This window comes from Carettochelys insculpta, chromosome 1, assembly GCF_033958435.1.
Source record: "Carettochelys insculpta isolate YL-2023 chromosome 1, ASM3395843v1, whole genome shotgun sequence".
NCBI lineage: Eukaryota > Metazoa > Chordata > Testudines > Carettochelyidae > Carettochelys > Carettochelys insculpta.
In genome coordinates this window covers 31,757,591-31,783,773 of record NC_134137.1, presented here as the reverse complement: position 1 = coordinate 31,783,773, position 26,183 = coordinate 31,757,591, and the positions used below count along the sequence as shown (strand labels likewise).

The window sequence follows — 26,183 nt, the reverse complement described above, 5'->3', positions numbered from 1 at the left end:
TCAGACCTCCAGCACCAGCCGGTCCCACCAGTCACTGCTTGTGGGGAAGTCCCACATACAGTGAGTGACCCGGGGGACCAAGTGGGGACATCGCACCCTGAGGATGGTTTCCAGGAGGGTGGCTAGTAGGGTGGCCACCCACAGCCACTGGTGCACAGTGGCCAGGACCACGGCCAGTGCGCTGTCCACAGCCTCGATGGGGAGGGGGGGCTGCTCGGGGTCCTGGGTGCCGCCTCTACTCTCCATCAGTTTGTGTACCTGGGGACAGGTAGGTGGCCCTCAGCATGTGCAGGCTGAGGCTTAGGGTGGGGGGTCCTTTAAAGAGGTGGCAGGCGGCGGCCCCAGAGAAGGGCTTGACCACCATGGAACCCTGCCTGCGGTGCTTCCTGCTCCTGTACTTTTGAAAGAGCACCTTGGGACGTGTGGATGCTCTCTTTCAAAATTGCACTCAGGGACTTTCAAAAGAGAAGATAAAACCTTCGGTCCCCATTTGTCTCTGTGGATGCTCCCTTTTGAAAGGACAGCTTTCAACGTTCCATTTCAAAACCGTTCTTTTGAAAGGGAGCTGAAGTGTAGACACAGCCCTGGTGGAATCTGTGCAACTTCTGCAGGGGATAAGTATGGAACTGGACCCTATTACAAAATGTAATATTTAAGACTAAAAAGTACAGTCTTTAATAAAAATAGTCAAAAACAATAAACTAAGATAAGATCGTGCTAAGATTTATATGTTTACTAGTCATGTGGTTCAGATCTTGATGTCCTGATTTGAGCCAAACAGTTGAAGACAAGCTACCAATATAAAAAGCCCTTTACCGAACAATGAAACAATACAAAAGTCTCCATTCAGCAGAGATGAGTCACGTACAGACTCAAAAATTTCATATTTTCAAACTAAGCTATTACTTTACCGCATGAGAAAAGTTATAGACAAAGTGAAATAGATAATGAAATAATATGGAGGATTTAATCCATAAATGATTTTTTCAACAGACACTTATTTTCACCCCACCCCCATATAAGACTTTGATTGTACAGTTATTGGACTGTTTGCATATTGTAATTAGGATTTTGATTTTCCTAACAAAAAGCAGCAATTGTTGGGTTGGTAATTGATTGTGTCTTACTCCTTGGTTCTTTGGGTTATAATTAGCTGCATGGTGTTAATCTCAGTTTATGCTAAGTGCTGCTTTTATGGTGAGGAAAAATTATTTAGTCTGTGCTGCTTGATAAAAGTACACAAACTGTGTAATTCAACTGTTATATTAAACAGTTACTATTTAAAAGACATAAAGACTCTACTTATAAATTAGGGTAATGTGTCGAACGAAGACCATCATATCTTGCACAAAAAATACACTTCCTCCTTATGATCCCCAAGGCACTATATACTTTAGCCTCAATCCAGCAAAGCATTTAAGCACTTGCTTAACTTTAATATGAGGGTATGTAAGCACATCCCTCCTCATTATGCTCCTTCAATGTGTCTGGATGTAAGATGGCCACCGTACTTATCATGCTTCCTTCTAAAACACACAAAGGCTACATCTACACTTGCTCCCTTCTTTGAGGGGGGCATAGTAATCGGGCTGATGGGAGATTACTAACGAAGCGCTGTGATGCTAATTCTCCCTTGTGGCAACTTCGAATTGTCAAACAAAATTTTGGGGAGTAAAGGCACTTTGAAGTAGTGTGTGCACTCCGAAGCTGCCCACGGCTACGCTGCATGCCAGCACTTCAAAGTTTGCCACTTTAAGTTGCCGTGGGGGAGAATTAGCCTAATGAAGGGCTGCATATGCATCGCAGCACTTCATTTGTAATCTCCCATCATTCTCATTACCATGCCCCCTTCGAAGAAGGGGGCAAGTGTAGATGTAGCTCATGTGTTCTAATACTAAAGTACTCAAAACCAATACCGTTCCCTCAGATTCTCATTATAAATAACTAGCCTCATTAACACTAAATTTCAGGAAATATAAATACAGGTCTCTAACCATTTGACAGCACAAAGTGAGTTTTGTGGAGTTTAATTTGTGTGGATTTTTCAGATGAACCCATAAAAATGCTCTTGTCTGTCTGTTGTTGAAGATCTTTAAACTGTAAATTCTTTGGAGCACAGTGCCTAGCATAAGAAGGAGCATGGCCCATCACTGGAGCTTGTAGGTGCTATCACAATATAACATTTTGGCTACATCTACACTAGCACACTACATCGAAGTAGCCTATTTCGAAGTAAGAACATCGAAATAGGCTACTTCGACGCGTATCATCTACACGTCCTCCAGGGCTGGAGCCGTTGATGTTCAATGTCGAAGTAGTGACAGGGAATGTCGAAAGGAGCCGCCCCAGATGGAAATGTGGAGTGTCCACACACACAAGCACTCTCCGTCGAAGTAAGGGGCCAGCAAAGCCTGTGGACGAGGTCACAGGCTGGACTAGCCCTTCTGGGGCAAGAGCAAGCCGCTTCCTTACAGGGCCCCTTCCAGACACACTCAGCCTGAACAGCACAAGGTCTATAAAGCCGACAACCGGTTGCAGACCCCGTGCATGCAGCATGGATCCCCAGCTGCAGCAGCAGCAGCAGCAGCAGCAGCCAGAAGCCCTGGGCTACCATAGAGCCCTGCAGGGGCTGGACAGAACATCTCTCAACCCCTCAGCTGATGGCCGCCATGGAGGACCCCGCTATTTTGATGTAGCGGGATGCGGATCGTCTACACACACCTTATTTCAACATTCAACATTGAAGTAGGGTGCTATTCCCATCTTCGGATGTGAATAGCGATTTCAACGTCTCACAGCCTAATGTCCATTTCAATGTCGAAACAGTGCATGGCGCGTGTAGACGCGACGCCTGCTATTGATGTTGTGCCAGCTACGTCAAAGTAGCTGGCTAGTGTAGATGCACCCTTTATGTTGTGATAGCACCTAGAAAGCCCCAGTGGTGATCATGCTCTCCCTTATCGTAGGTACTGTGCAATAGTAGCTCATAGGGAGAAGGTTCTTGTGAAGCAAACACTGGTCACAAGTGGGTGCTCAGTAAGGAGCCCCTCCACCACGATATTCATGTTTTGTTTGTTTGTTGGACAAACAGTTTGGGATAAAAGGTAGCCTCAATTTGATGATGGTCAAGATATTCTGAAAAGCTCATCTTTTCCAAGAAATTCAAAATTGTGGAGAGGATATAGCAGAGCTGGGAATTGTTGGAGGGTGATTTAAACTTACAAATTCCTTGATTTGCTGGTAATGCACCAAACTGAATTGTACTGCTGTACTTCAGATATGTTTCAGTATATACAGACATGCATTTCAGTTATGTTCTGGATCCTCACAACAAATGGGTAGTTGTTCTTGTTTAGTTTGTATATACATCTAAATACGTTAATGAAACAATAATTTCTCTTATGTTTGGAAAAACATAAGATGCACAGGTTAGTGTCAGATATTCAAATACATGCCCTGAAGTCATTACAATGACAAACCTATCTCTGTGACAGTAGGGTGAAGACAAATCTTATATACTGCCAATTTTTATTGCTCAGAAAAACAAAAATATTTCTATTAGTGTGTTATCAAAGAAGATTGAAGTATAAACATAAATTATGGTTGTGAATAAAATTCATAAAAATGGATATGAAAATTAAGTGTAGTCCTATATTGTCCTGCAAATTACCTCTGTTCTCTTCAGTTAGATACCCTAGCACAGACTGTAATCAGTGGATAAACAAAAATGAGAAGAGATCAACATTAACATTAATTATAAAGTTATTGTACCTGATTTCTAATGTTATATTGTAATATTGGCTACAAGTCAGGAACCAGGGTTTATACCCATTGGGCACAATTCTGCAATGTTAAATAGTTGCAGATTCCATTGCCTTCAATTGGTCTCCTGTATCAGTTGCTAACTTACTTCATTTTCTTCAACATTTCTACTGATTTGAGATAAAACAGCACAAAAGTAATTATAAATAATAAACAGATGTTTTAATAATTTTAATACTGGCTAAACTCTGCAGCCTTACTTGCTTACTAATTGGCATAAACATCCAATCTAGCTGAACTAAATCTCAGTAATCTGACTCTTTTAGAAGACTCTGACGAAATGCTTATGGAAAAACTAATTTATCTTTGCAACTTAAATTTTACCTCTCTTCCTCTTCTTGCGGTTGTAACTGGGTTTCCTTAGTGTGCCTTTTTTCTCCATATCTATCCAGAGTAACCAGTATTGATGTTTTTGATTCATTCTGCAATTTCTCAAGGTTTTTTCGTAGCCTTTCATTCTCACACTCCAGTTCATAAATGGAAGCTGTGTAACTCTCATGTTCTGTGTTAGATAAATCTATGGTCTGTGGAAGAAAATAAAATCACCATTGAATGGGCATTTTTTCACTGAAATGAGAATTCATATTTATAACATGACACACAAGGCAACGTTGTTTGCTAAATATTTAGTAACTGTGTATCAGAGGTTCTCAACATTCATCGCACCATGAGCCCCCTTCTGAAAACAAAAATTACTTCATGAGCCCAGAAGGGGCACTGAAGTCTGAACCCATCTGAGCTCCACCTCTCCAAGTGGGAGGAACAAAGCTAAAGATTTAGCACCACATGGGGGGCAGGGCGGCACACTATAACCTGAAGGCTGATGCCTTTGGCTTTGGCTTCAGGGCTGGGGAGTGGGGCTTAGACTTTGGCTTCTGCCGCAGATGGTGAGACTTGTGCTTCAGTCCCAGATCCCAGCAAGTTTAATGCTAGTTCTGACTTATTCGACTCCTTGAAAGGAGGCCACAACAACTTCAGGGTCCTAACTCAGTTTGAGTAATCACACGGCATTCATAGTTAAGGCTAAGATTTTGCCATGTCCTTGACTTTTCCTCAAAACATCTGAGACAAAATGGGGATCTTCAGCTCTCCACATTGCCTGCAGTGAGGCAGTTGCGCAGGGCGTGGCAGCTGCCTGAAGCAGCTGATGCTGCAGATTACCTTTTCTGCTTGCCGATCTGTGGATCCCCCCACTACCCAGGGAGGCCAGAAGCAGTCCCTACATCCTCTGTCAGCTGGAAGCTGCAAGGTATTTTTGCAGGCCAGCGTTCCAGTGGTCTATGGTGGCTGAGCCCTTGTGGGGTCCCCATTGGTTGTGGCAGCAGAAATCTGTGAAATGCCCCTGCCACCCATAGAGGCTGAGGCCTTCAGGAAGCCTTTGTTATCTGCAGCTCCAGGGGCCTGCAGTGGCCATACACTTGGGGGTTCCCCATAGCAGCTGGGAGTTTACGAATTGCCCCGCCATACATGGCAGCTGGAGATACAAGGGTTCCCCTGCAGCCCAGTGCCATTGGATGCTTGGGGGTCCTTTTTTACAGTTTTGAGCATCTTTAACCCCCATTAACTTACACAGATAATGAATAAACTCAGAATCCTACTCAAGGTGCTTAGTACATCAAAGAATTGGGCCCTAATATAACACACATGCAAACCCATTATGGAAACACTTCAAAATATCTTTTTATGCAGTTTGTCATAATCTTAGTAATTAAAGTTGCAAATTAGTTTGTTTTCTACTAATGAATAAATTCAGCTGATTCTTAAAGGGGGTAAGGTCTATAGGTGTCACTGATAAATGTATAAAGTAAGTGTATACATCAGAAACACATTTTTTATTTATAAGGATTGGGAAGCTTCTCTATTAATTTGAATTAGAACGCTGTAGAATTTTACAATTTTGGCAAAGAGATTTTAAACAGCTTCTCCAGTACTCATAACTTTGTCCTGCTCGCTGTCTAAAGCTACTTTGAGATGAAGCCCCACCTACAGAGAGATTTAAAACCATGCTAATACTTTTGAGGATTTATAGTTTAGAAATTAATCAGGACCATGTGTGAAAACTACATTTAAAATGGCTCTTGCCAGAAGTACTTACAAAATTTCACATCTGAATGAAGAGAGAGCTAGAGATGATGATGGATACAAGTTCCAGTTCAGCCTAATCTGGTGTGACAAATTCTAAGATTTGTTTCTCAGTGTCTAGTAAGCACATCTATTTGGAAAGTATTTAGTGCACAATTTCCATCAGACAAATGGAAGCTGTGATGGTAACTTCATAGTTGAAAGTGTACAATAACTCACTAGTATCACAGGTGTAGCTGTGTTAGTCTGTATCTTTAAGAACAACAAGAAGTCCTGCGGCACCTTATAGACTAACAGATATTTTGGAGCATAAGCTTTCATGGGCAAAGACCCGCTTCATTAGATGCATGAGTGTTGGTGGGGGGTTCAGAGGAATATTTAAAGAGTGGGGTCCACTCCCTTTTACTGGGACCTCACTCTTTAAATACTCCTCTGATCCCACCTCCACTTATGCATCTGAATAACTCACTAGGTATCCTAAACTTTACACAAGTCCTCAAAAGTTATTTTCTTCCTGAAATTTTTCATGTGAACGCAAGAATTGCTATACAGGGTCAGACCAATGGTTCATCTAGCCCACAAGATCCTATTTTATGATAGAGGCCAATGTCAGGTGCTTCAGAGGGAATGAACATAACAGGTAATCATCAAATTATCCACCCACTATCACCCATTCCCATGTACTCTCTAACACAAGGAGATTTTTTTTTTTTGTTGAAAGTCTGCCTAATCAAATGATTTTTTTTTTAAATATGACATTTGGAGTGGAAACTTCCAATCACACTAAACTTTCTTTTCTATGTATTTGTTGAGGATTTTCAGGTGTGCAGTAGGTCTGAGGCTCCACTTGATTCTGGAATTAGAAAATATAGGAAATAGAATCTCTTTCCTGATGCAGAGCAGCTTCCTTCACAGCTTGTAACAGTCAATGAGATTGAACTTCCTGAGTGAGAACAGTCCCTTGAGAGTACTCCCTGAAAAGGGATGGTGAGGAAGCAGTAGGGACACAGAAATGAACTTTAAGATATATCCCAATTCTGCAGGGCTTGGTGCCCATTAAGCTTTTGTAATGTGTCTAAGCACCTAGGAAGTAGAACAACACACTGCCAAAGAAAGGAGAAATCTGACCTCAAAGAAGGAGTCAAACGGACTGCTCAGATGTAAGAGAGACATGATGGGTGTGATAATATCTTTTATTAGACTAAGAATTTTTGCTGAAAGAGATAAGCTTGCAAGTAGTTTCTTTCTAAGTAGCTCAGACTGAAGGAGGAGGAGGTGGTTACCTTGAGATTTGCAGTGGCTTTGCTGGAGTTCGGGTCAGAACTGATTCCTCAAAGGCTCTTATCCGAAGAGTTCTGGACTGTCATAGAGTCTTTAAGGGTATGTCTACACAGCAAAGCTATTTTGAAATAAGCTAGTCCAGAAGAGATATTCCAAAATGGCTTATTTGAAATAACACATCTATACACAAAATGTATGTTGAAATAGCACTCAGCTATTTCAAAATAGAGCATCTACACACAACAGAGCCTACTTCGAAATAACTCCATTGGACGCACTATGGCTTATTTTGAAATTGGGTCTATTCCCTGTCCACACAGCCCCTATTTCAAAAGAACTAAGACTCTGAGACCTCTTTCTTGAGCAGTGACATCTAATTTAGACCCTGTCATGTGGGATTATGTTTTCCAAAATGCATTAATTTATAGTTATCAACATTAAATTATGTCTGCTATTTTGTTGCCCAGTCAGCCAGTTTTTGAGATCCTTTTTGTTGCTCTTATGCAGTCTGAGAAGGAGAAGGATGATAGTTTTCTATCATCTGCAAATTTTGCCACTTCACTGTTTACCCTTTTACTAGGCCATTTATGAATGTGTGTAACAGGACTGGTCCCACAACAGACTCCTAGGGGACACCACTACTTAACTCTCTGCACTCTAAATAACTGATCATTTTTACCTAACCTTTCCCCACTATCTTTTAATCTGTTTCCAGTTCATGAGCGGACCTTTCCCCTTACCCAAGACAGCTTTCTTTGTTTAGGGGCCTTTGGAGAGGTATCTTGTGAAAGACTTTCTGAAAATCTAAGTACACTATATCCTCTGGATCCCTCTTGTCCACCTCCTTGTTGACTCCTTAAAAATTCTAATAGACTGGTAAGATATGGTTTCCTGTTACAAAGAACATGTTTACTCTCGCCCAACAAATTATGTTCATCTATATGTCAAAAAATATTGTTTTGCAAAGTAGTTTCAACCTGTTTGCCTGGCACTGTAGTCAAGCTAACCTGCTTGTAATTGCTGAACTTACTGTTGGAGCCCCTTTTAAAATTGGTGTCACCTTAGCTACCTTCCAGTCATTTGGTATAGAAGCTGATTTAAAGGGCAGGTTACAAACTACAGTTAATAGTTCTGCAATTTCATATTTGAGTTTTTTGAGAACTCCGGTGAATACATTTGGTCTGGTAACTTATTACTGTTTTGTGAATTTATTACAAAATTTCCTCTTATGACACCTCAGTTTCATAAGGTGGCAGATTTCCTCAGATTTGTCACCACAAAGAATGGCTCAGGTTTGGGAGTGTTCCTCACATCCTCAGCTGTGGAGGCTAATGCAAAGAATTAATTTAGTTTCTCTGCAGTAACCGTATCATCTTGAGTGGTCCTTTAGCATCTCAATTGTTCAGTGGCCCCATGGGCTGTTTAGCAGGCCTCCTGCTTCTGATGTACTTTACAAATGCTATTACTTTTTGAGCCTTTGGCTATCTGTTTTTCAAATTCCTTTTTGGCCTTTTCAATTCTATTTTTACACTTCATTTGCCAGAGTTTACCTTTCTTTCCAGTTTCCCAGCTAGGATTTAACTTCTACTTTTCCAAAGGCTGCTTTTTTACCTCTCACTGCTTCTTTAGTTTTGTTGTTTAAGCACAGTGCCACTTCATGGTTCTCTCTTTATATTTTTTAATGTAGGGTTCGTGTTTAATTTGAGCCTCTTTTACGGTGTCTTTAAAAAGTTTCCATCCAACTTGCAGGGATTTAACTTTTGGCACTGTACCTTTTAATGTCTGTGTAACTAGCCTCCTAAGTTGCATATAGTTCTCTTTTTGAAATTAAATGGTACAGTGTTGGGTTGCTGCAGTGCTTTTCCTGCCACAGGGATGTTAAATGTAATTATACTGGTTGAACTTCTCTTGCCCACCACCCTGGGGACCTGGCTGGTACTGGATGACAGAATTTGCTGGACGATGGAAGGTCAATATTTTCTAGCACATTACTAACACTTCCACTGCTTACTGGGCTCTTAGAAGATATTTAGTTAAATAACAGAACACTAACAGCCAGGACTGGTGGCTGTAAACAAACTTTTTGGGACCACGGGAAAGTTGGCCACATCTGTGATAAGTGGTTGTCCAGCTAACTAAAATCGTGCTAGATTACAGACTTTGCTAGATGAGAGACTTCCAGATTAGAGGGGTGCAACCTGTATTACGGTCACTATTATGAAGTGTTCCACCTATATTCACCTTTTGGACCAGACTTAGGACTAATTCAAGAATTGCCTCCCCTCTTGTGGGTTCCAAGACTACCTGCTCCAAAAGCAGTAGTTTAAGGTGTCAACAAATGTTTTCTCTGCATCCTAGTCTATGGTGACATATACTCAGTCAATATGGGGATAGTTGAAATTCCCCATTATTACTGAAGTTTTTATTTTAATAGTCTCTCTAATCTCTCTGAGCATTTCACAGTCACTATTACCATCCCAGTCAGGTGGTTGGTAATATATTCCTACTCCTATATTCTTATTATTATAGCATGTAATTACAACCCATAGACATTCTATGCCACAGTTTGGTTCATTTAAGATTTTTACTTCATTTGATTCTATGCTTTTTCACACATAGTGACATTTCCTGACCAGCATGACTTGTTCTGTCCTTCTGATACATTTTATACCCTGGTATTGCTGTGTCCCATTTATCCTCATTTCATCAAGTTTCTGTGATGCCTATTATAGCAATACTTTCCTTTAATACAAGGTGCTCTAGTTCACTCATCTTTTTATATAGACTTCTAAGATTGGAATACAAGCACTTTAAAAATTAATCACGTTCTGTCTGTGGGTCAATATGTTATGTAATTGAATGGGTCTCTTCTCATTTGGCTATTTCAGATCAGATCCTGGCTGTATTTTAACCATAGAATAATAGAGTCTTAGGGCTGGAAGGGACCTCAGGAGGCCATTTCCATCCTCTCTTCCTTAACAGGACATAAAAGCTGAGTCTACAGTACAGTGGTCATTCGGAAGAAGTTTTTTCAAAAGATTCCTTACAAAAAAAACATCTTTCAAAAGACTACTGCTACACAGGCTATGTCTACACTAGAGGCCCCATGGGCTGTTTAGCAGGCCTGTTTAGCTGTGGCTTTTTCAAGAAAACCTGTGGCATGTCTACACACAAAATGAGTGCGTTCAATATTAAATCAAAAGGATGTGGCACTTTTTCTGTTGGCCCTCTTCTGCTCCTGGAAGAGGAAGAGCTCTTTTTCTGAAAGACTCTTTCAGAAAAAAGCGTGTATAGATGTCCTGGGGACCTTTCTGAAAGACGAGTCCTCCACAGCGCCGGCCAGCTGGAGCATGGCGACCCCCTGGCCACAGCTATTGGAGCTCTGTGCTCCCTGCATCTGGCCCCCTTAAAGGTGCAGGGAGCCCCAGAGACCCCATGGCAGGAAGCTGAGAGGATGGAGGCAGCAAAGAGCTGAACCGATCAGCCCCATGCTGTCACACCTACCCCTTGCAGCAGCCATTCACATCATGACCTAGAGCCAGCTGCACCATGACCCCCAGAGGGGCCCAGGGAGCCAGCTGAGGGGTCCCAGAAACCTGCCTGGGCCACCAAATGGACAGCCCCCTACTGGACCAAGCCTGAGCTCCAGAGCCTCCTGGGCTTCTGGCAGGATGAGGATGGCGGCCTAGGGACACTCTGAATCCTGGAGCAGGTACATTCCAAGGTCAAGGAGCTGTGGCGGGGTATGCCCAGGCCAGGCACTCAGGGGCAGGACTGGCCTCCTGCCCCTTCTACCAGGAGCTGCACAGCCTTGTCAGAGGAAAGAGCAGCTCTCCCCACAGCACCCGCCTTGACACCATGGCGGAGGAGCCCCTTGCATCATTGGAGCTGAAGCTGAAGCTGGAACTGGGCCCACCCAGCCAGACCACCTGCCTTGAGCTGGAGATCAGTCAGCTTGGTGGGCCTCAATGGGTGCATCTACATTAGCCGGCTACTTTGAAGTAGCCAGCACAACATTGAAATAGCATGCGTCACGTCTACACGTGCCATGTGCTATTTCGATGTTGAAATCAATGTTAGGTGGCGAGATGTCGAAATTGCTATTCCCATCTGAAGATGGGAATAGCGCCCTACTTCAACATTGAGTGTCGAAGTAGGGCATGTGTAGACGATCTGTGTCCCACCACTTTGAAATAGCGGGGTCCTTCATGGAGGCCATCAGCTGAGGGGTTGAGAGACACTCTGTCCAGCCCCTCCAAGGCTCTATGGTCACCACGAGCAGCAGCCCTTCGCCCAGGGCTTCTGGCTGCTGCTGCAGCTGAGGGTCCATGCTGCATGCACAGGGTCTGCAACTGGTTGTCAGCTCTATGGATCTCATGCTGTGCAGGCCAAGTGTGTCTGGGAGGGGCCCTTTAAGGGAGCAGCTTGGGGCCTTTGCTGGCCCCTTATTTCGACAGGGAGCGCTTGTGTGTGTGGACGCTCTGCATTTCCTTCCAGGGCAGCTTCTTTTGACGTTCTCCATTGGTACTTCAATGTTGAATGTCGATGGCACTAGCCCTGGAGGACGTGTAGATGATACGCGTCGAAGTAGCCTATTTCGATGTTCTTTCGATGTAGCTCCTCTCTTTTGAAAGAAGGGATCGATTTTTCGATCTGCTTATTGTGTGGCTACATCTACACTATAGGGGTCCTGCAAAAATTTTTTTCAGAAGATCCCTTCCAAAAAAAGTCTTTCCAAAGAATGCAAGCACACACAATAAGTGGTTTGAAAAATCAAGCTGACCAAAGTGAAGCACAGCCAGTGCAAAGACCACAAGCTGTTAGGTCACAACTATGGACCCACAGAAGCTCCCAGGCTTGCACTGAATTCACGCCCTCATTAGGGGCTGGCCACCATCATTGGAGCAGCCCTCCAGTTCCTCTGGTGGGACAGACCTCCCACTGGATCCAAGAAGCCCAACCCCGCAGGGCCCTGGCTGTGCCCCCCAGGTGGTCAGGTGCATTTGGAGCTACCCAGCCAGCTCCGACTGGAGGGACTGGCTGGTGATGGGCAAGTAGGACGACATGCAGAGGCTCCAGAATTTCTGCATGAGCAAGGAAACCTTTGTGGAGCTCTGCACATGGCTCACCTCTACCCTTCAACACCAGCCTGCGGACCGCCCTGCCCCTCGAGAAGTGCATAGCCATTGCATTGTGGAAGCTGGTCAACCCAGACAGCTACCACTCTGTGGGACAGCAATTTAGGGTGGGCAAGTTGAGTGTCGGGGCTGCCCTCATGGAGGTAAGGCATGCTTGGCTCACAGACCCAGCATGGGGATGGGGCTCTTGGGCAAGGGGGACCCTTGGGCACGGGGCTTGAGGAGTAAAAGGGGGCAAGGCAGGAGGAATGGGGAGGCCTATCCCTGGAGGACCATGATGCCCCACCCCCCCACTGGCCTGCTGCCGGAGGGGCAGCCTCATGGGAGAAGCCATGCCCGGAGGGGTCAGCAGGGGGCAGTGGAGTACACCGGGGCCAGAGTCATCCCTTCACCCACTCACGTGTGTCTGTTCTCAATCCTCTGCAGGTAGTGAGGGCAATCAATGACATCCTCTGCTCCAGAGGGTCATCTGCATCAGGGACCTGGACGTGGCCAGCACCAGGTTCACCGCCCTTGGCTTCCCCCACTGCTTCAGTGCCATCCACGGCACCCACATTGCCATTCATGCCCCAGACCACAGTATGGCCTGCTATATCATCCGTAAGGGCTACCACTTGGTCATGCTGCAGGCCCTGGTGGACCATAGGGAATGCTTTATGGACATTTACGTGGGCTGGTTGGCCAGGAGGTGGGAGCTTGGGAGGGAGCAGAGGGCAGGGGCGGCAGGAGAAGCAGGGGCAGTGGGGAGTGGCAGAGGCAGCAGGGGTGGTGGCAAGGGCAACCAGGGGGCAGAAGGGATGGGGGACTGGGCAGCTTGCTCCCTCAGGGCCCCGCTGATGGTCCTGAGGTTGGCCATGAGCTCATTCCATGCCTTCTACCTTGATGCCAGGTCCACCTCCTTGACTTGCAGCCACCACTCTGCCTGGTTGTTCTGGCAACGGATGGTGGCAGTGTAAGTGAAGTTGTCATCCACGGTATGGTGACAGGCCCTCCAGACATGGGCCCACCTGCACCGGTGTTGGGGATGCCCTAGCCCTCTCCTCCACTGCACCAGGACGTCTCAGCCTGGTGACATGGATGGGGCTGGCTAGCCCTGGAGGTGATGGCATAGCTGTAAGGATGGCATAGCTCAGATGGCTTAGCTGTTTGGATGGAAAGGGAGAGAAAGATGTTACATCAGTCCCACACCCCCGCCTTGAGGGACGTGCCCCCATACACTGTGGGCAGCAGCTCCCCACCCTTGGGCTGAGGGACAGGGATGTCCCAGTGGCACTGACATGTGTACCCTGCTGCACATGGTCCCCGTGGTGACTTGAGGATGGGGCTGACCGTTGCAGGCCCCTCCATGCTTGATGGGCTAGCGGCCAAGGAGGGTGTCTCCAGCCACAGAGGGGTCCCTGCATGGCTGATGGGTGAGCCTCCTGGGGGCCTTCTGCCACACATGTGCATCCCCCCACCACGTGTGGCCCATGGCGCTGTCCACGGGTGCAGGTGCTGACTGTTGCCTCTGGGTGTGCCCACGTGCCAGGGGTGCACTTCTCAGTGGTGTGTCCAGGGCCAGGCTGTTGCACCTGTGGCTGACCCGCTTCCCACCATGGCAGAGGTGGGCAACACCCCCCCAGGCTGTGTGACGCACCAAGTACTTACCAGAGGGTCCCTCAAAGAAGTTGGGGGATGCCCTGCTTGATGTCACCTGACTCAAGGATCCTGAGGGCAAGGCTGTCACTAGGGTCCTGTCACTGGACTCAGTGTCCGAGGAGAGCTCCATCTCCATGTCCAGTGAGGTGGCCTGGCTGGAGGAACCAGGCTCTTGCTCTGACTCCACCAATGCAGGCATCTCCTCCGCTGTGGTGTCAAGGAGGATGCAGGGGGAGAGCTGGCCTGGCCCCCGCGGAGGCTGTGCAGCTCCTGATAGAAGGGACAGGTAGACAGTCCTGCCTCTGATTGCCTGGCTGTGCTCCTGGCCTGGGCATGCCCCTGCCGCTGCTTCTTGACCTTGGAACTTACCTGCTCCAGGGTCTGGGTGGGGTGTCCCCAGTCTGCCAGGCCAGTGGGAAGCTGGCCACAGGCAGGGGCATTGTGTCTCTTCCTGCTTGTCTCCCACAGGATGTCCTCATCCTGCCAGAGGCCAAGGACGTCCTAGAGCTCAGGGTCAGTACAGGAAGGGGGTCCCTGTTTGGTGGCCCAGGCAGGTTCCTTTGACCTGTCAGCCAGCTCCCTGGGCTCCTCAGGATTGTAGGATGGCTGGCTCTTGGACATGATGCAAATGATGCAAATGGCCGCTGCAGGGAATGGGGCTGCTCAGCTCAGCTCCTTGAAGCCTCCACACTCTCAACTTCCTGCCATCGGGTCTCTGGGGCTCCCTGAGCCTCTAAGGCATCTGGTCACAGGGAGCATAGAGCTGTGATAGGGGTGGCCTTTACACATGCTTTTTTCCAAAAGAATGTTTCAGAAAAAGGCACTCTTCCTCATCTGGGAGCAGAAGAGGGTCACTGGAGAAGTGCCATGTTCTTGCATTTTGTGTGAAGATGCCCCACGGGCTTTTTCGAAAGAGCCCTGACTTTTTCAAAAATCCTCTCTCGTGTAGATGTAGCCAAAGAATCTCCATTAATAGATCTTCCCATCTGGGCTTTCTCTGCCTGAACCATGAGCCCTTCTGCCACTGTTGGCTTTCCCCCAGCTCTTAGTTTAAAAACTGTTTTACCACCTTTTTAATTTTAATGCCAATCACCCGGTTCCCTTTTGGTTTAGGTCAAGCCCATGCTTGTTGTATAGGCTCCCCGTGTCCCAAAAGCTTCCCCAGTTCCTAATGAATCTGAGCCCCCTCCTCCTTACACCATCGTATCATCCACATATTGAGATGCTGCAGTTCTGCCTATCGAACTGGCTCTGCATGTGGAACTGGAGGCATCTCAGAGACTGCTATCATGGAGGTCCTAGGCCTCTTACCTAGTAAATTACCTAAATTTGGCATTCAAGACCTCTCTCCTACCATTCCCTATGTAACTGGTACCTACACGTACCACGACCACTGGTTCCTCCCCCGTACTGCACATAAGTTCATCTAGATGTCTTGAGAAATCTGCAGTCTTCACACCAGGGAAGCAAGTCACCATGCAGTTCTCCTGGTCACCACATACACACTTACCTGTTTTTCTAATGATTAGATCCCCATTACCAATACCCATTTTCTCCTAATAACTGCAGTACTCTCTCCCAGAGAGAGAGAGACTCAGTGCAAGAGGATACTACATCATCTGGAAGGATAGTCCCATTTATGGGATCATTTCCTTCTGCTCCAGTTGGATGTTCTCCTTCCATAAGATTTCCATCCTCCTCAACAGCACAAAGGCTGTCAGATCAGGAGTGGGAACATTCTACTGTGTACCTCTCGGTCTCCCTTAGCTCCTACAGTTCAGCCAATTTGATCTGAATGCACTCTCTAAGGGAAAGGAGCTCCTTGTACCGAATCAATACATTGGTCACCTTCCATAGAGTGGGCAACCATACATGCTGCATTGGCTACAATAAATTGGAAAGCCTCAACGCTATTGATGGACTTCTGCCTGCATTATCTTTTCATTCCTGAAGCTTATTCCTTTGTTGTTGTTTTGTATTTATCAGGGGTCTTTTTTTCTTTTTTTGGTTTAAGCTTGAAGATGGTTGAATGTATCTCGCTCCAATAAATTCCCTTGCAAAACTCCTGTGTCAACTGCTCCTGTTTGCTAGCTCCAAGCCCACAGTGAGTGAGTGAGTGATTGAGAAACTAGGCAGGTTTGCTAACATATGGCACCAAGATACAATAAAAAATGTGGGTTACTGCCTATACCAGGGCTTTGTTGCTTGACAATGGCCCCTTAAAAGATATTTCATTGATATTATATGACCAGTCAATTAACTTTTGGTTTTTTTGGTTTTTTTAAAAAAATCTGCAGATAAATAATAAACCGCTACTGTTTGTAAATGATTATTTCACATTTCTTCTTGTAATACAAAACACACATGCAGTATTTTAATAAATACTTTGGGTACATTGCCATCAAAATACTTCCTGTATTTTTGATAATTAAGGAGATTCCCCCCAAAAAACCTTCAATTAGATGGTGTTAAGGATGGAAACCACCTCTTTTCTACCTTATCCTTGACTACATTTACAGTAGAACCTCAGGGTTACAAACAGCAGAGTTACAAACTGACCAGTTAACCATGCACTTCATCTGGAATCTGAAACTAGGCACTCAGGCAACAGCAGAGGGAAAAAATATCAGCTACAGTACTGTGGTAAATGTAACCTACTAAATATAATGGAAAGTTTTAAAAAAAGATTTGACTTGTTCAGTTGTAAATTTTCAAAAGAACAACCGTAATGTTTTGTTCAGAATTACCAACATTTAAAAGTTATGAACAAACTTCACTCCTGAGGTATTCTTAAATCTGAGGTTTTCCCGTTCACTGTATATATCTTATATAGCTCCAAATCATCATATATATGTGTTTTTTATAAAAATGTAAAAGTAGTGATCTATCTATCCCTCTATCTATAATGATATCACTATTACATTTTAATATAAACCAGATCTACAGTGTTTTATGAACCATCACCATGTATACATTTGGGTCATCTAAATGGCTACCCATCTTTCTCTAATTTAAACTCTCTTTTTGAGCCAATTACATCAACATTTTGTCTCTTGCTATCCACCATATTCATTCAAACATCTGTCACTTCTTATCCCATTTTCCCAGTAGCAGAAATAGCAATCTCACTCAGACTTGGATCAATATACAAACACTGGTCATAAATCAAAGTATACCTCATTCTCCAAAGAAGAGATAGACAGCCATGATTTATTCTATATTACTACATTACCTTTTGGGGAAAAAAAGAAATTGCAGTATTTACTACATACTGGTATTTACGTTACACAAACAGTGTGTAATGCAATAATTTACGGTAGAAGATTAAAGCTTTTATATGCTGGTACTTTATGAATTCCATGATTTTTGATTATTTGAAATTTTAAAACATCAATTTTAATGAGTTTTTTTTTGTTTAATCTCTCTCTTTCTAAACACACAACGGCCACGTCTACACTAGCCCCAAACTTCGAAATGGCCACGCAAATGGCCATTTCGAAGTTTATTAATGAAGCACTAAAATGCATATTCAGCGCTTCATTAGCATGCGGGCGGCCGCGGCACTTCGAAATTGACGTGCCTCGCCGCCGCGCGGCTCGTCCCAATAGGGCTCCTTTTCGAAAGGACCCCACCTACTTCGAAGTCCCCTTATTCCCATCAGCTCATGAGGGGACTTCAAAGGGGACTTCGAAGTTGGTGGGGTCCTTTCGAAAAGGAGCCCCGTCGGGACAAGCCGTCAATTTCGAAGTGCCACGGCCGCCCGCATGCTAATGAAGCGCTGAATATGCATTTTAGCGCTTCATTAGTAAACTTCGAAATGGCCATTTGCGTGGCCATTTCGAATTTTGGGGCTACTGTAGACGTAGCCAACAACAGTTTATACCTTACTCTCTTAGGCTATGTCTATACTGTAGCCCTAACTTGAAATAATTTAGTCAATTTGCACAATGCAAATTGTGTAAGTTATTCTGAGTTAACTTATTTCAAACTTGGTGCTGTCAAATGGCATCAAAGTTCAAAATAAGTGGCTATTTCAAAGTTTCTGCTACCCCTGTACAATGAAGGGTACCAGAACCAGAATACTGCACTTGAAATAGTGCTGCTATTTCGAGCATGGTGTTTAGCCACAGAGTTGCTACTTCAGGATACATTTGTGTATAGTGTAGCCATAGCCATACTGTTTTTGTTCAGGACCTGGTAACTCTTGCATGTTTATGAATATCTCTGCTACATAAATTGTGCCTTGCAAAGTTCATTGCAATTCTGCATTATGAAATACGGGGCCTGAACTTTAAGAATCTCAAAACTAAGTTAGCTCACTAAACAAGAATCTGAGTCACACAACACTACCCAGTTGCAATGGTGAACATAGCTATACTGGAACACATGTACAATTTGAACCTCTCTAGTCCAGCACTCTCTCTCCCAGCAACATCCATAATCTGACATGATTTTAGTTCGCCAGACAACCTCTTATCATGGTTATGGCCAAGTTTCCTGTGGTACCATAAAGTTTGTTTACAGTCACCAGTCCTGGTTCTTGGTGTTCTGTGCTGTTATTTAGTTGTAAATGAGCCCCTTTAAGAGCCCAGCAAGCAGTGGAAGTGTTAGCAATGTGCTAGACAATATTGGCCTCCCCTGGTTTGGCAAATTCTCTTGTTTGGCATCAGTCAGGACCCAAGGGTGCTGGATTAGAGAAGTTCAACCTGTACTTTATCAGAAATGTAACACATCACATGTCAGGCAACGTTCTGTCTTTATTAGCAACTATCTACAGGACAGAGAATATTGTGGTGTTTTCTCATGCACTGTATTTCGCAAATGTCCACAAGCAGAGCAGCAGCCCCCCAAAACAATATGAGTAAACTGTGCTTATAAACAGAATCTTACTGGTTTTTCTGTTACATTTTAGATACAATACTAACAGAATTTTGATAAATTCATAAAATATAATAATCATCACTCTGCAAAATAATGGCTTGTTTGGTCATGATCTAAGATTTGCGAGGTGGACTTCACGGTGTTTCAAGGCTACCATTGTCTAACTGGAAAACTTTTGTTACATTCTAAAATAGTAATAATGGTAACTTGACATATCCTGGACGGTATGTTTTAGTTGCTAAAAAGAGGGATTCATTGAATACTGTAAAATCAAGGACCTTACTGCTAATTGCTCTCCCTTTATTCCTAAATTGATAAGGGAACCAATCTAAATAGAGGCTTTCAAGTGCATAAAGATTCGTAAAATGACCCAGGGCTCAGATCTTTGTAACTTCTAATCAGACAAGGACCTAATCTATATTCACAACTGCAGAGATATTTTAATGTAAGATTGTGATTTGGAGATGCTCCCTCATTAGGGACAGTGTTGTGACAGACAGGGTGATTTTCAAGGTTAACAAGGTTGTAATTTCATTGACCCTCTGGAAAGAATCTCTACTGAAAATCCATAATGGTCATTTAGGAATTGAGAAATGCTAATGAGCACAAGAGATGCTATACTGGTTGTGGATCAATCATGACATTGTTAATTTAGTAGGAAACTGCTTTTATGCTTGAAATACAAGTCATACCACCAGGAGAACCTCTAAGACTTCATCTAGTTCCACAAAAGCCCTATAAGAAGATAAACACTGATTTATTCACCTGGCAATCAAATGACTATTTAATAGTTATAGTTTATGATTCTCTGTATCCAGAATTTTCACAGTACAAATATTAAATCTGTGATATCTGGCATGAAGATACTCTTCTCTAGGTATGGATGAAGTCTTTAGTGATAATGGCCTACAATTTTTTCAGCACAGCAAGAGTGATCTGCTCTTTCGAAAGAACGGGGTGGGGACTGAAAAATCAGGTCCCATGACGACTGCTCTTTCGAAGAAAAGGGCCTGCGGAGCGTCTACACATTTTCTTTTGTAAGTGGGATCTCTTCCTGAAACAGGAAAGGAAGTGTGATTTTGTAAGGAGCATCACATTCTTTCAATTTAATTTCAAAAGAACACTTTTCGTGTGCAGATGCTCCCTGGAACCTTTCAAAAGAGTCCCCTTCTATTCAAAAATCTTTCAAAAGAACTAGCTAGTGTAGACACAGCCCTGGTGAACAGCTTTTCCCAAGCTCACCTGTTAACAGGAAGAAGGATGAGATCTAACTGGCCAATTACTGGTAATCTGCCGACATATCATACCATTGTACCATATGGAAGATGTAAGAAAATCAGAAATGGAAGCAGAAATATTTTGACAAAAGGGCCAAAGATCTCTCATCTCTTCACCCAGGTGACAGAGTGTGCCTGAGGAATCACACCTCTAATACTTAGGGCTAAAAGGGTACAATTAAAGAACAGCTGGATCCAAGGTCTTATGAAGTCTACATAGACGAAAAAGACAAGTTTTGATGTAATTGAAAGGACCTCAAAGTCATTCCAGAAAGTTCCAACACATTAGCAACTGAGGTGGGCTCTGGCATTTTCCATCTGAGTGCTCCTTCATCATTAATGTACAAAGGAGAAACTCTCAAGGAACAAATGAACAGCTCAGATTCTAATGAAAAGCTAACACTGAGATCATAGCAGGAGATTAAACTTCATCCTGAAAGATTTAGAGATTTGCTAACCTGCTTGAAGAAGAATTTGAGGAAAATAAGTGGTAAAGACTCTCTGGACAGTGATGTGCTGGTAAACTCTCTTCTCTACATAGCTGAATATTGGGTTTACGAAAAGTGACTAGATGGGTAGAGAATGTATATGTGTTATTAGATAGTTGCTAACTATTTATATGTATGTAACCCTGGAGGCACTGAGACTGTACGTAGGAGAGTGAAGTCTCTGCTCTACAGCCTTGGCTGCAAGCTAGCTGCCCTTTAGCTCATGTGGTAGAGCGCAGAGCTTTAGCCCCTATGGTCACAGCTTCAATTCCTTCTGTTTGCATTATATATAGAAGCCTTGACTTGCTCTTCTTTAAGAGATAAAAAGATACAGTGGTTTTTTGTGCTGGTACTTGCTTGGAGTTGATCCTGCTTTAGGCAGGGCTGGACTAGATGACCTCCTGAGGTTCCTTCCAGCCCTAGGATTCTATGATTCCACCTCGGCAGCCCCAGCTATGGGACTGGCTGTGGGGAGGGGGGAAGGAGGGCAGCTGGCTGAGTACTTGCTCCTCTTTCTTTAAAAAACAAAAATGGTACTGTAAAGCTATATTTATAAAATATTGTAATTTGTAAATATTTCCTCATAAGGGACAATGTTGTGAGTGTAGGAATATGGAAATATTCCATAGAGGACAGGATTGGAAATACTGCATGGCTGTGTGCAGTGGCACACTAGAGAAGGTCCAGTTTCTTTTATTAATGTCTTATTACTTTTTCATTCTCTGGTTTGTTATTTAATGAACCCTGAGATCATAAAGAAACAAACATCAATAACTACTTTATACAGTTCATAGCTACAAAAATTACCATGTATCTCCCAGATTCCAAATTTTCCATCATCTTCTTCAAATGTATGTTTTCTGATCTGATAGCTTCATACCTCATCTCTGACACCTGGGGAATTGGGGAAAAATAAATTGCTAGTTGAACTTAACAGTATTACCTACAAAATATTCAGTATCGTTCTATGTAAGTTTAATTTATGCTTTACTCAAACCATTCATAAAGATTTGTGACACTAGTATAGTGAAAGTTCTTCCTGAATACAAGAAAGACTAATTTTCCAATGTAAGCAGAAATGGCACCCCAAATTTCAAGGGGTTTGGTACGTTGTATTTCTGCTCCCCAGACATTTTCAAGTACGTAAGAAAAGGCTGGAGCTTATTTGTTTTGAAAACTGAAGTTTATAATGATTTTCAGTACTGCAAGATTAACAATCAAACTTTACAATTGACTGACTTCTCCAAGCAGTTTCATAAACTTTCTTTACTCAATAGGTTAAAAAGAGCTATCAAAATTAGAAGAAGCTTCCAGATACTCTACTGAACTATTTTAACACTATAGTAGGTATAACAACTCCTCACTTAATGTAATCACGATCAATTCTGTTTCATTGTTACATCCGATATCTATTACAGAACATACTCGTGTAAAGCTGCTAATGATTATTTATACCACCGTCTGAGTACCTGTTAGCATAGGTGGAGGGATAGCTCAGTGGTTTCAGCATTGGCCTGCTAACCCCAGGGTTGTGAGCTGAATCCTTGAGGGGGCCATTTAGGGATCTGGGGCAAATAGAAGGAGGTGGGGGAAAAAAAATCTCCAAGGGATGGTGCTTGGTCCTGCCAAGAGGGCAGACGACTGGACTCAGTGATCTCCTGTGGTCCCTTCCAGCTCTATGAGATGTGTGTATCTCCATGTGAGGGCTTGGAATCAGGGTGGGCCAGTGGCTTCGCAGCACCTCCTGTCTAACAGCAGGCCCTACAGATCAGCAACTCTTTCCTCCTACCCACAGGAATCAGCTGTTTGGCAGTGTTCAGAAGTCCCTGGCAGGGAGGAAGTGGTGCATAGTGTCCCCCATTCCCTTTCCAGAGCCCCCTGAAATAGACAGGAGGTGGGAGGAGGGAACAATCTGCATGCCTGGTTCTTGCTCTTCTCCCCAGCATCCTCAGAGCCTCCTGAATGCCCTCAAACAGCTGATTGCTGTGGGAAGGAGGCATGCAGCCTTTCCCTTCCTTCTCTGCATCTCCCACCCACAGCAATCAGCTCTTTTGCAGTTTTAAGGAAGCTGAGGTGATGTGGGAGGAGCAAAGATATGCTTGCTGAGAGGGGATGGAGTGGGGGCAGGCCCAGGGCAGAGCTGCGGGGTGCTGAGCACTCTCAGCATTTTGGCATGTCGGTGCCCATGCAGCAAGTCATTCCCTGGGAACTATCCAACCTAATATATCCATGATTGCTTTAGGAGATGAAAGCAAATCCTCTGATCAGAACTCATTTAAAACGTATACTGTATGGCCACATCTACACGGGCACTTAGCACAGCCGGTAGCACTATGCTAATAAGGGGATAAGAGACTGGCAACAGAGGAGGGTTTAGCTGGCAGAGGCACATCTACACAGGCTCTGTACTGCCAGCACCTCCTTCTGCAGACAGTGAAATCTCACATGGCTATGTTAATTAGCTGTGCGAGTTTGCAAATGGGCAACCCTTTGCAATTTCTAGAACCCTCATTAGCACAGTGCTGCCAGCAGCAGTGCTGTGCTAAGTGCCTGCACAGATGTGGCCTATATGTAGATATTGTCTTTTGTCTAGCAAAAAAAAAAATTCGCTGGCCCTAACCTTCCAATTTACATGAATTCTTAAGGGGAAATTCGATTCATTACACTTAAACATTACACTTAAAATCACACTTTTAAAGAACATTATTAGAACATTAAGTGAGGAGTTACTGTACAATCAACCTAGAATTTTTCAAGATCGTCTATTTGCTTAAATGTAACTACAGCACTGATGATCAGAATGGAACAGATTTTTAAATTTAGGTGTTGCACAGTTTACATTTACTGGTTCTTTACTGATCGGACACCATTTTGGCTTTATTTTTGTATTATTATTTTATAAAGCTTAAATATAACAACAGGTGGATGAAAACAAAAGCAAAAGATGTGATGCTATTTTTAAAGCAGCTAATGTATGTCATTATTGGTAATGAGCTAGAGGTTGATCTCTTTTTCTTTCTTTCTTTTGCTTGCATACCTGTTGTTTTGCTAACAATTTTTCTTTTATCTCTAACTCCATTCTTAACTTTCTTTCCAGAAGAGAAGCTTTCTCCATGATAGTTGCTATAGTGATCTCCTTCTGATGAAGCTCTTGTGTCAGGTCAGAGATTTCTGTCTTCATTCTTTCCTGCTCAGAGTTACAGGACTGCTTCTCATGATAAAGATGGTCCCTTATCTGTGGCAAATAAGTTCCAAAAAGACAGTGTTTATATCGTATATAAGATCTCATCACTTATCTCCGACTAGTGAATTTCTCCTGCCCTGTTCCAATATACTAAACCTTTTAACCATATCAGTGATTTTAAGGACATTTTACAATAAAATGTCTTTATGATTCAACACAATTACTTTATTTCTTTAATCAACATATTCTTATAATTATAACTTTCTTTAGTTTGTCTATTTAACTAGTGTCAAAAGAGGTAATATTTAAATTCACAACAACAAAACAACAATAAGCATAGGGTTTGTAAATATTAGTTGTAATAAGTACGCCTTAAGACAAAATAAATCTATTAAAAGATGTTACTTACTAAGATGTAATTTATCTTACCTTTAAATTAGTTTAGGCTATCTAAAATGCACTCATTTCATAGAATCATAGAATCCTAGGGCTAGAAGGGACCTCACAAGGTCATGAAGTTCAGCCCCTTTCCCAAAGCATGATCAACCCTAACTAAATCATCCCAACCAAGATTTTGTTCAGCCAAGACTGAAAAACCTCTAAGGATGGAGATTCCACCACCTCCCTAGGGCTGCATCTACAGTACGAGATAAATTTGAATTAAAGGCAGTTAGCTCAATATCACCACATGACTGTTGTCACTGTAAATACTACTAACTTGATTTTGAGAGCACTAATATCAAGATTATAATATCCCAGCTACCTGACGGGTATAGCGTCAAGCTTGAATTCAGAAATTTGATGAAAGGCCAGTGTGGAAGCACCATGTCTTAAAATTAAATTTATTAGCCTCCCCTAGTGTCCTGTGTGTATCCCACAAAGCTATATGCTGTACCTGGCTCTCAGTTCCCTGCTTCTAGCGGGAGCTGGGAAACCGACTGGGGTGCTGCACTGTTAGTCTCCCAAGTCCTGTAGCTTTGTTGGAGCCAGGAAATTGACCAGGGCTACTGCACTGTCAGTTTCCAGGGTCCCCCAGGCTGAAGAGACTCAGGAAACTGACAGCACTGCTGCGCCTGGCTCCCAGCTCCTTACTACTAGTGGGATCTGGGAAACTGACCAGGGATGTTGTGCTGTCAGTTTCCTGGGTCCCCCACACTGCTGGGACCCGGGAAATGGACAGTGCTGCTGCACCTGTCTCCCAGTTCAGAATGCGGAGCTGAGGGAACTGTGGGATAGGTTCCCACAATGCACTGCTGCAACAGTTGATGTTTGGTGATTTCATTGTGGAAGCAATATGTCGAATTTGTTGGGAGCCTCTGGGAAGTGAGGATATTCAAAATCAAATTTAAAAAAAAGGCATTATAAAATCAATTTTAATAAATTTGAATTTATCTTATAGTGTAGATATAGCCTAGGTAACACATTCCAGTGCTTCACCACCCTCCTAGTGAAATAGTTTTTCCTAATACCTATTTCACTAAAAATGAACTCACAGAAGCTCTTTAATAAGAAATAATCACAGAAACAAAGAGCTTATACAGAATTCTGGAATAAAACTCTGATTAGTATTAGCTATTACAGAATAAAAATTTGCCATCAAATCATTTTATGACAGCTGCTGCAGCTATAACATATAACATTTAAGGGCATATTTTCTGCAAAATCTCCTTTATCTGATACTCTAGAGCAGTAGTTCTCAACCTTCTCGCTAGTGCGGATCCTCAATCATCCCCCCAAACCGTGTGTGGACCCTCAATGGCACCCCCCAACTATTTGTGGACCCGCATCAAAGCCAATTCTAGCCACTAAGTACACTTCAACATAGATTTTCGGACAACAATTAATAACATTACTGAAAGATATTTAATTTAAAAATAATAAGAGATTGCAACTTGGCAATTTATTTAAAATTTATCTTCTATGACCTTTTTTATTTACCTTCTATTTCTTTTCATGGACCCCCTGCAACCTCCTCCTGCACGCCCAGGAGGCTGTGGACCTCAAGCTGGGAATCACTGCTTTAGAGTGTTTATAAAGAGATTGTGGGTCTCACAATCCTTCTGCCAGTAGCATAATGCAACACCAGAAGATTATCACGTTACTTAGAAGCAAGAATAAAAAAGTCAAACTATGTCTCAATTATTTTAATTAGCTTCCCATAGTAACGCTCAGGATCAATAGTTGATGATATTTTCATCTTATTAAAATATAAACATTTTAAACAATTAAATTTAGGTATAAGCATTTAATGGACAGACTCTGGCTGTGTTTACACTATGAGATAAAAATGAATTTATTAATATCAATTTTATAACTCTGCAATTTATAAATTCGATTTTGACTATCCTCACCTCCCCATATGCTCCTCACAAATTTGACTTAGTGCTGCCAC

General features: G+C 43.3%; 1 protein-coding gene across 1 annotated transcript in view; it reads right to left on the bottom strand.

The window, feature by feature from the left end:
* DEUP1 (deuterosome assembly protein 1) overlaps positions 1 to 26,183 on the bottom strand; it is a 118,789-nt gene that overhangs the window by 37,999 nt on the left and 54,607 nt on the right. The window contains exons 9-11 of the mRNA XM_074984034.1: positions 23,645 to 23,842; positions 21,415 to 21,501; positions 4,147 to 4,346 (exon numbers count right to left, since the gene is read on the bottom strand). Of these exons, the coding sequence (XP_074840135.1) occupies positions 4,147 to 4,346; positions 21,415 to 21,501; positions 23,645 to 23,842 (485 nt within the window). The remainder of the gene's footprint in view (positions 1 to 4,146; positions 4,347 to 21,414; positions 21,502 to 23,644; positions 23,843 to 26,183) is intronic.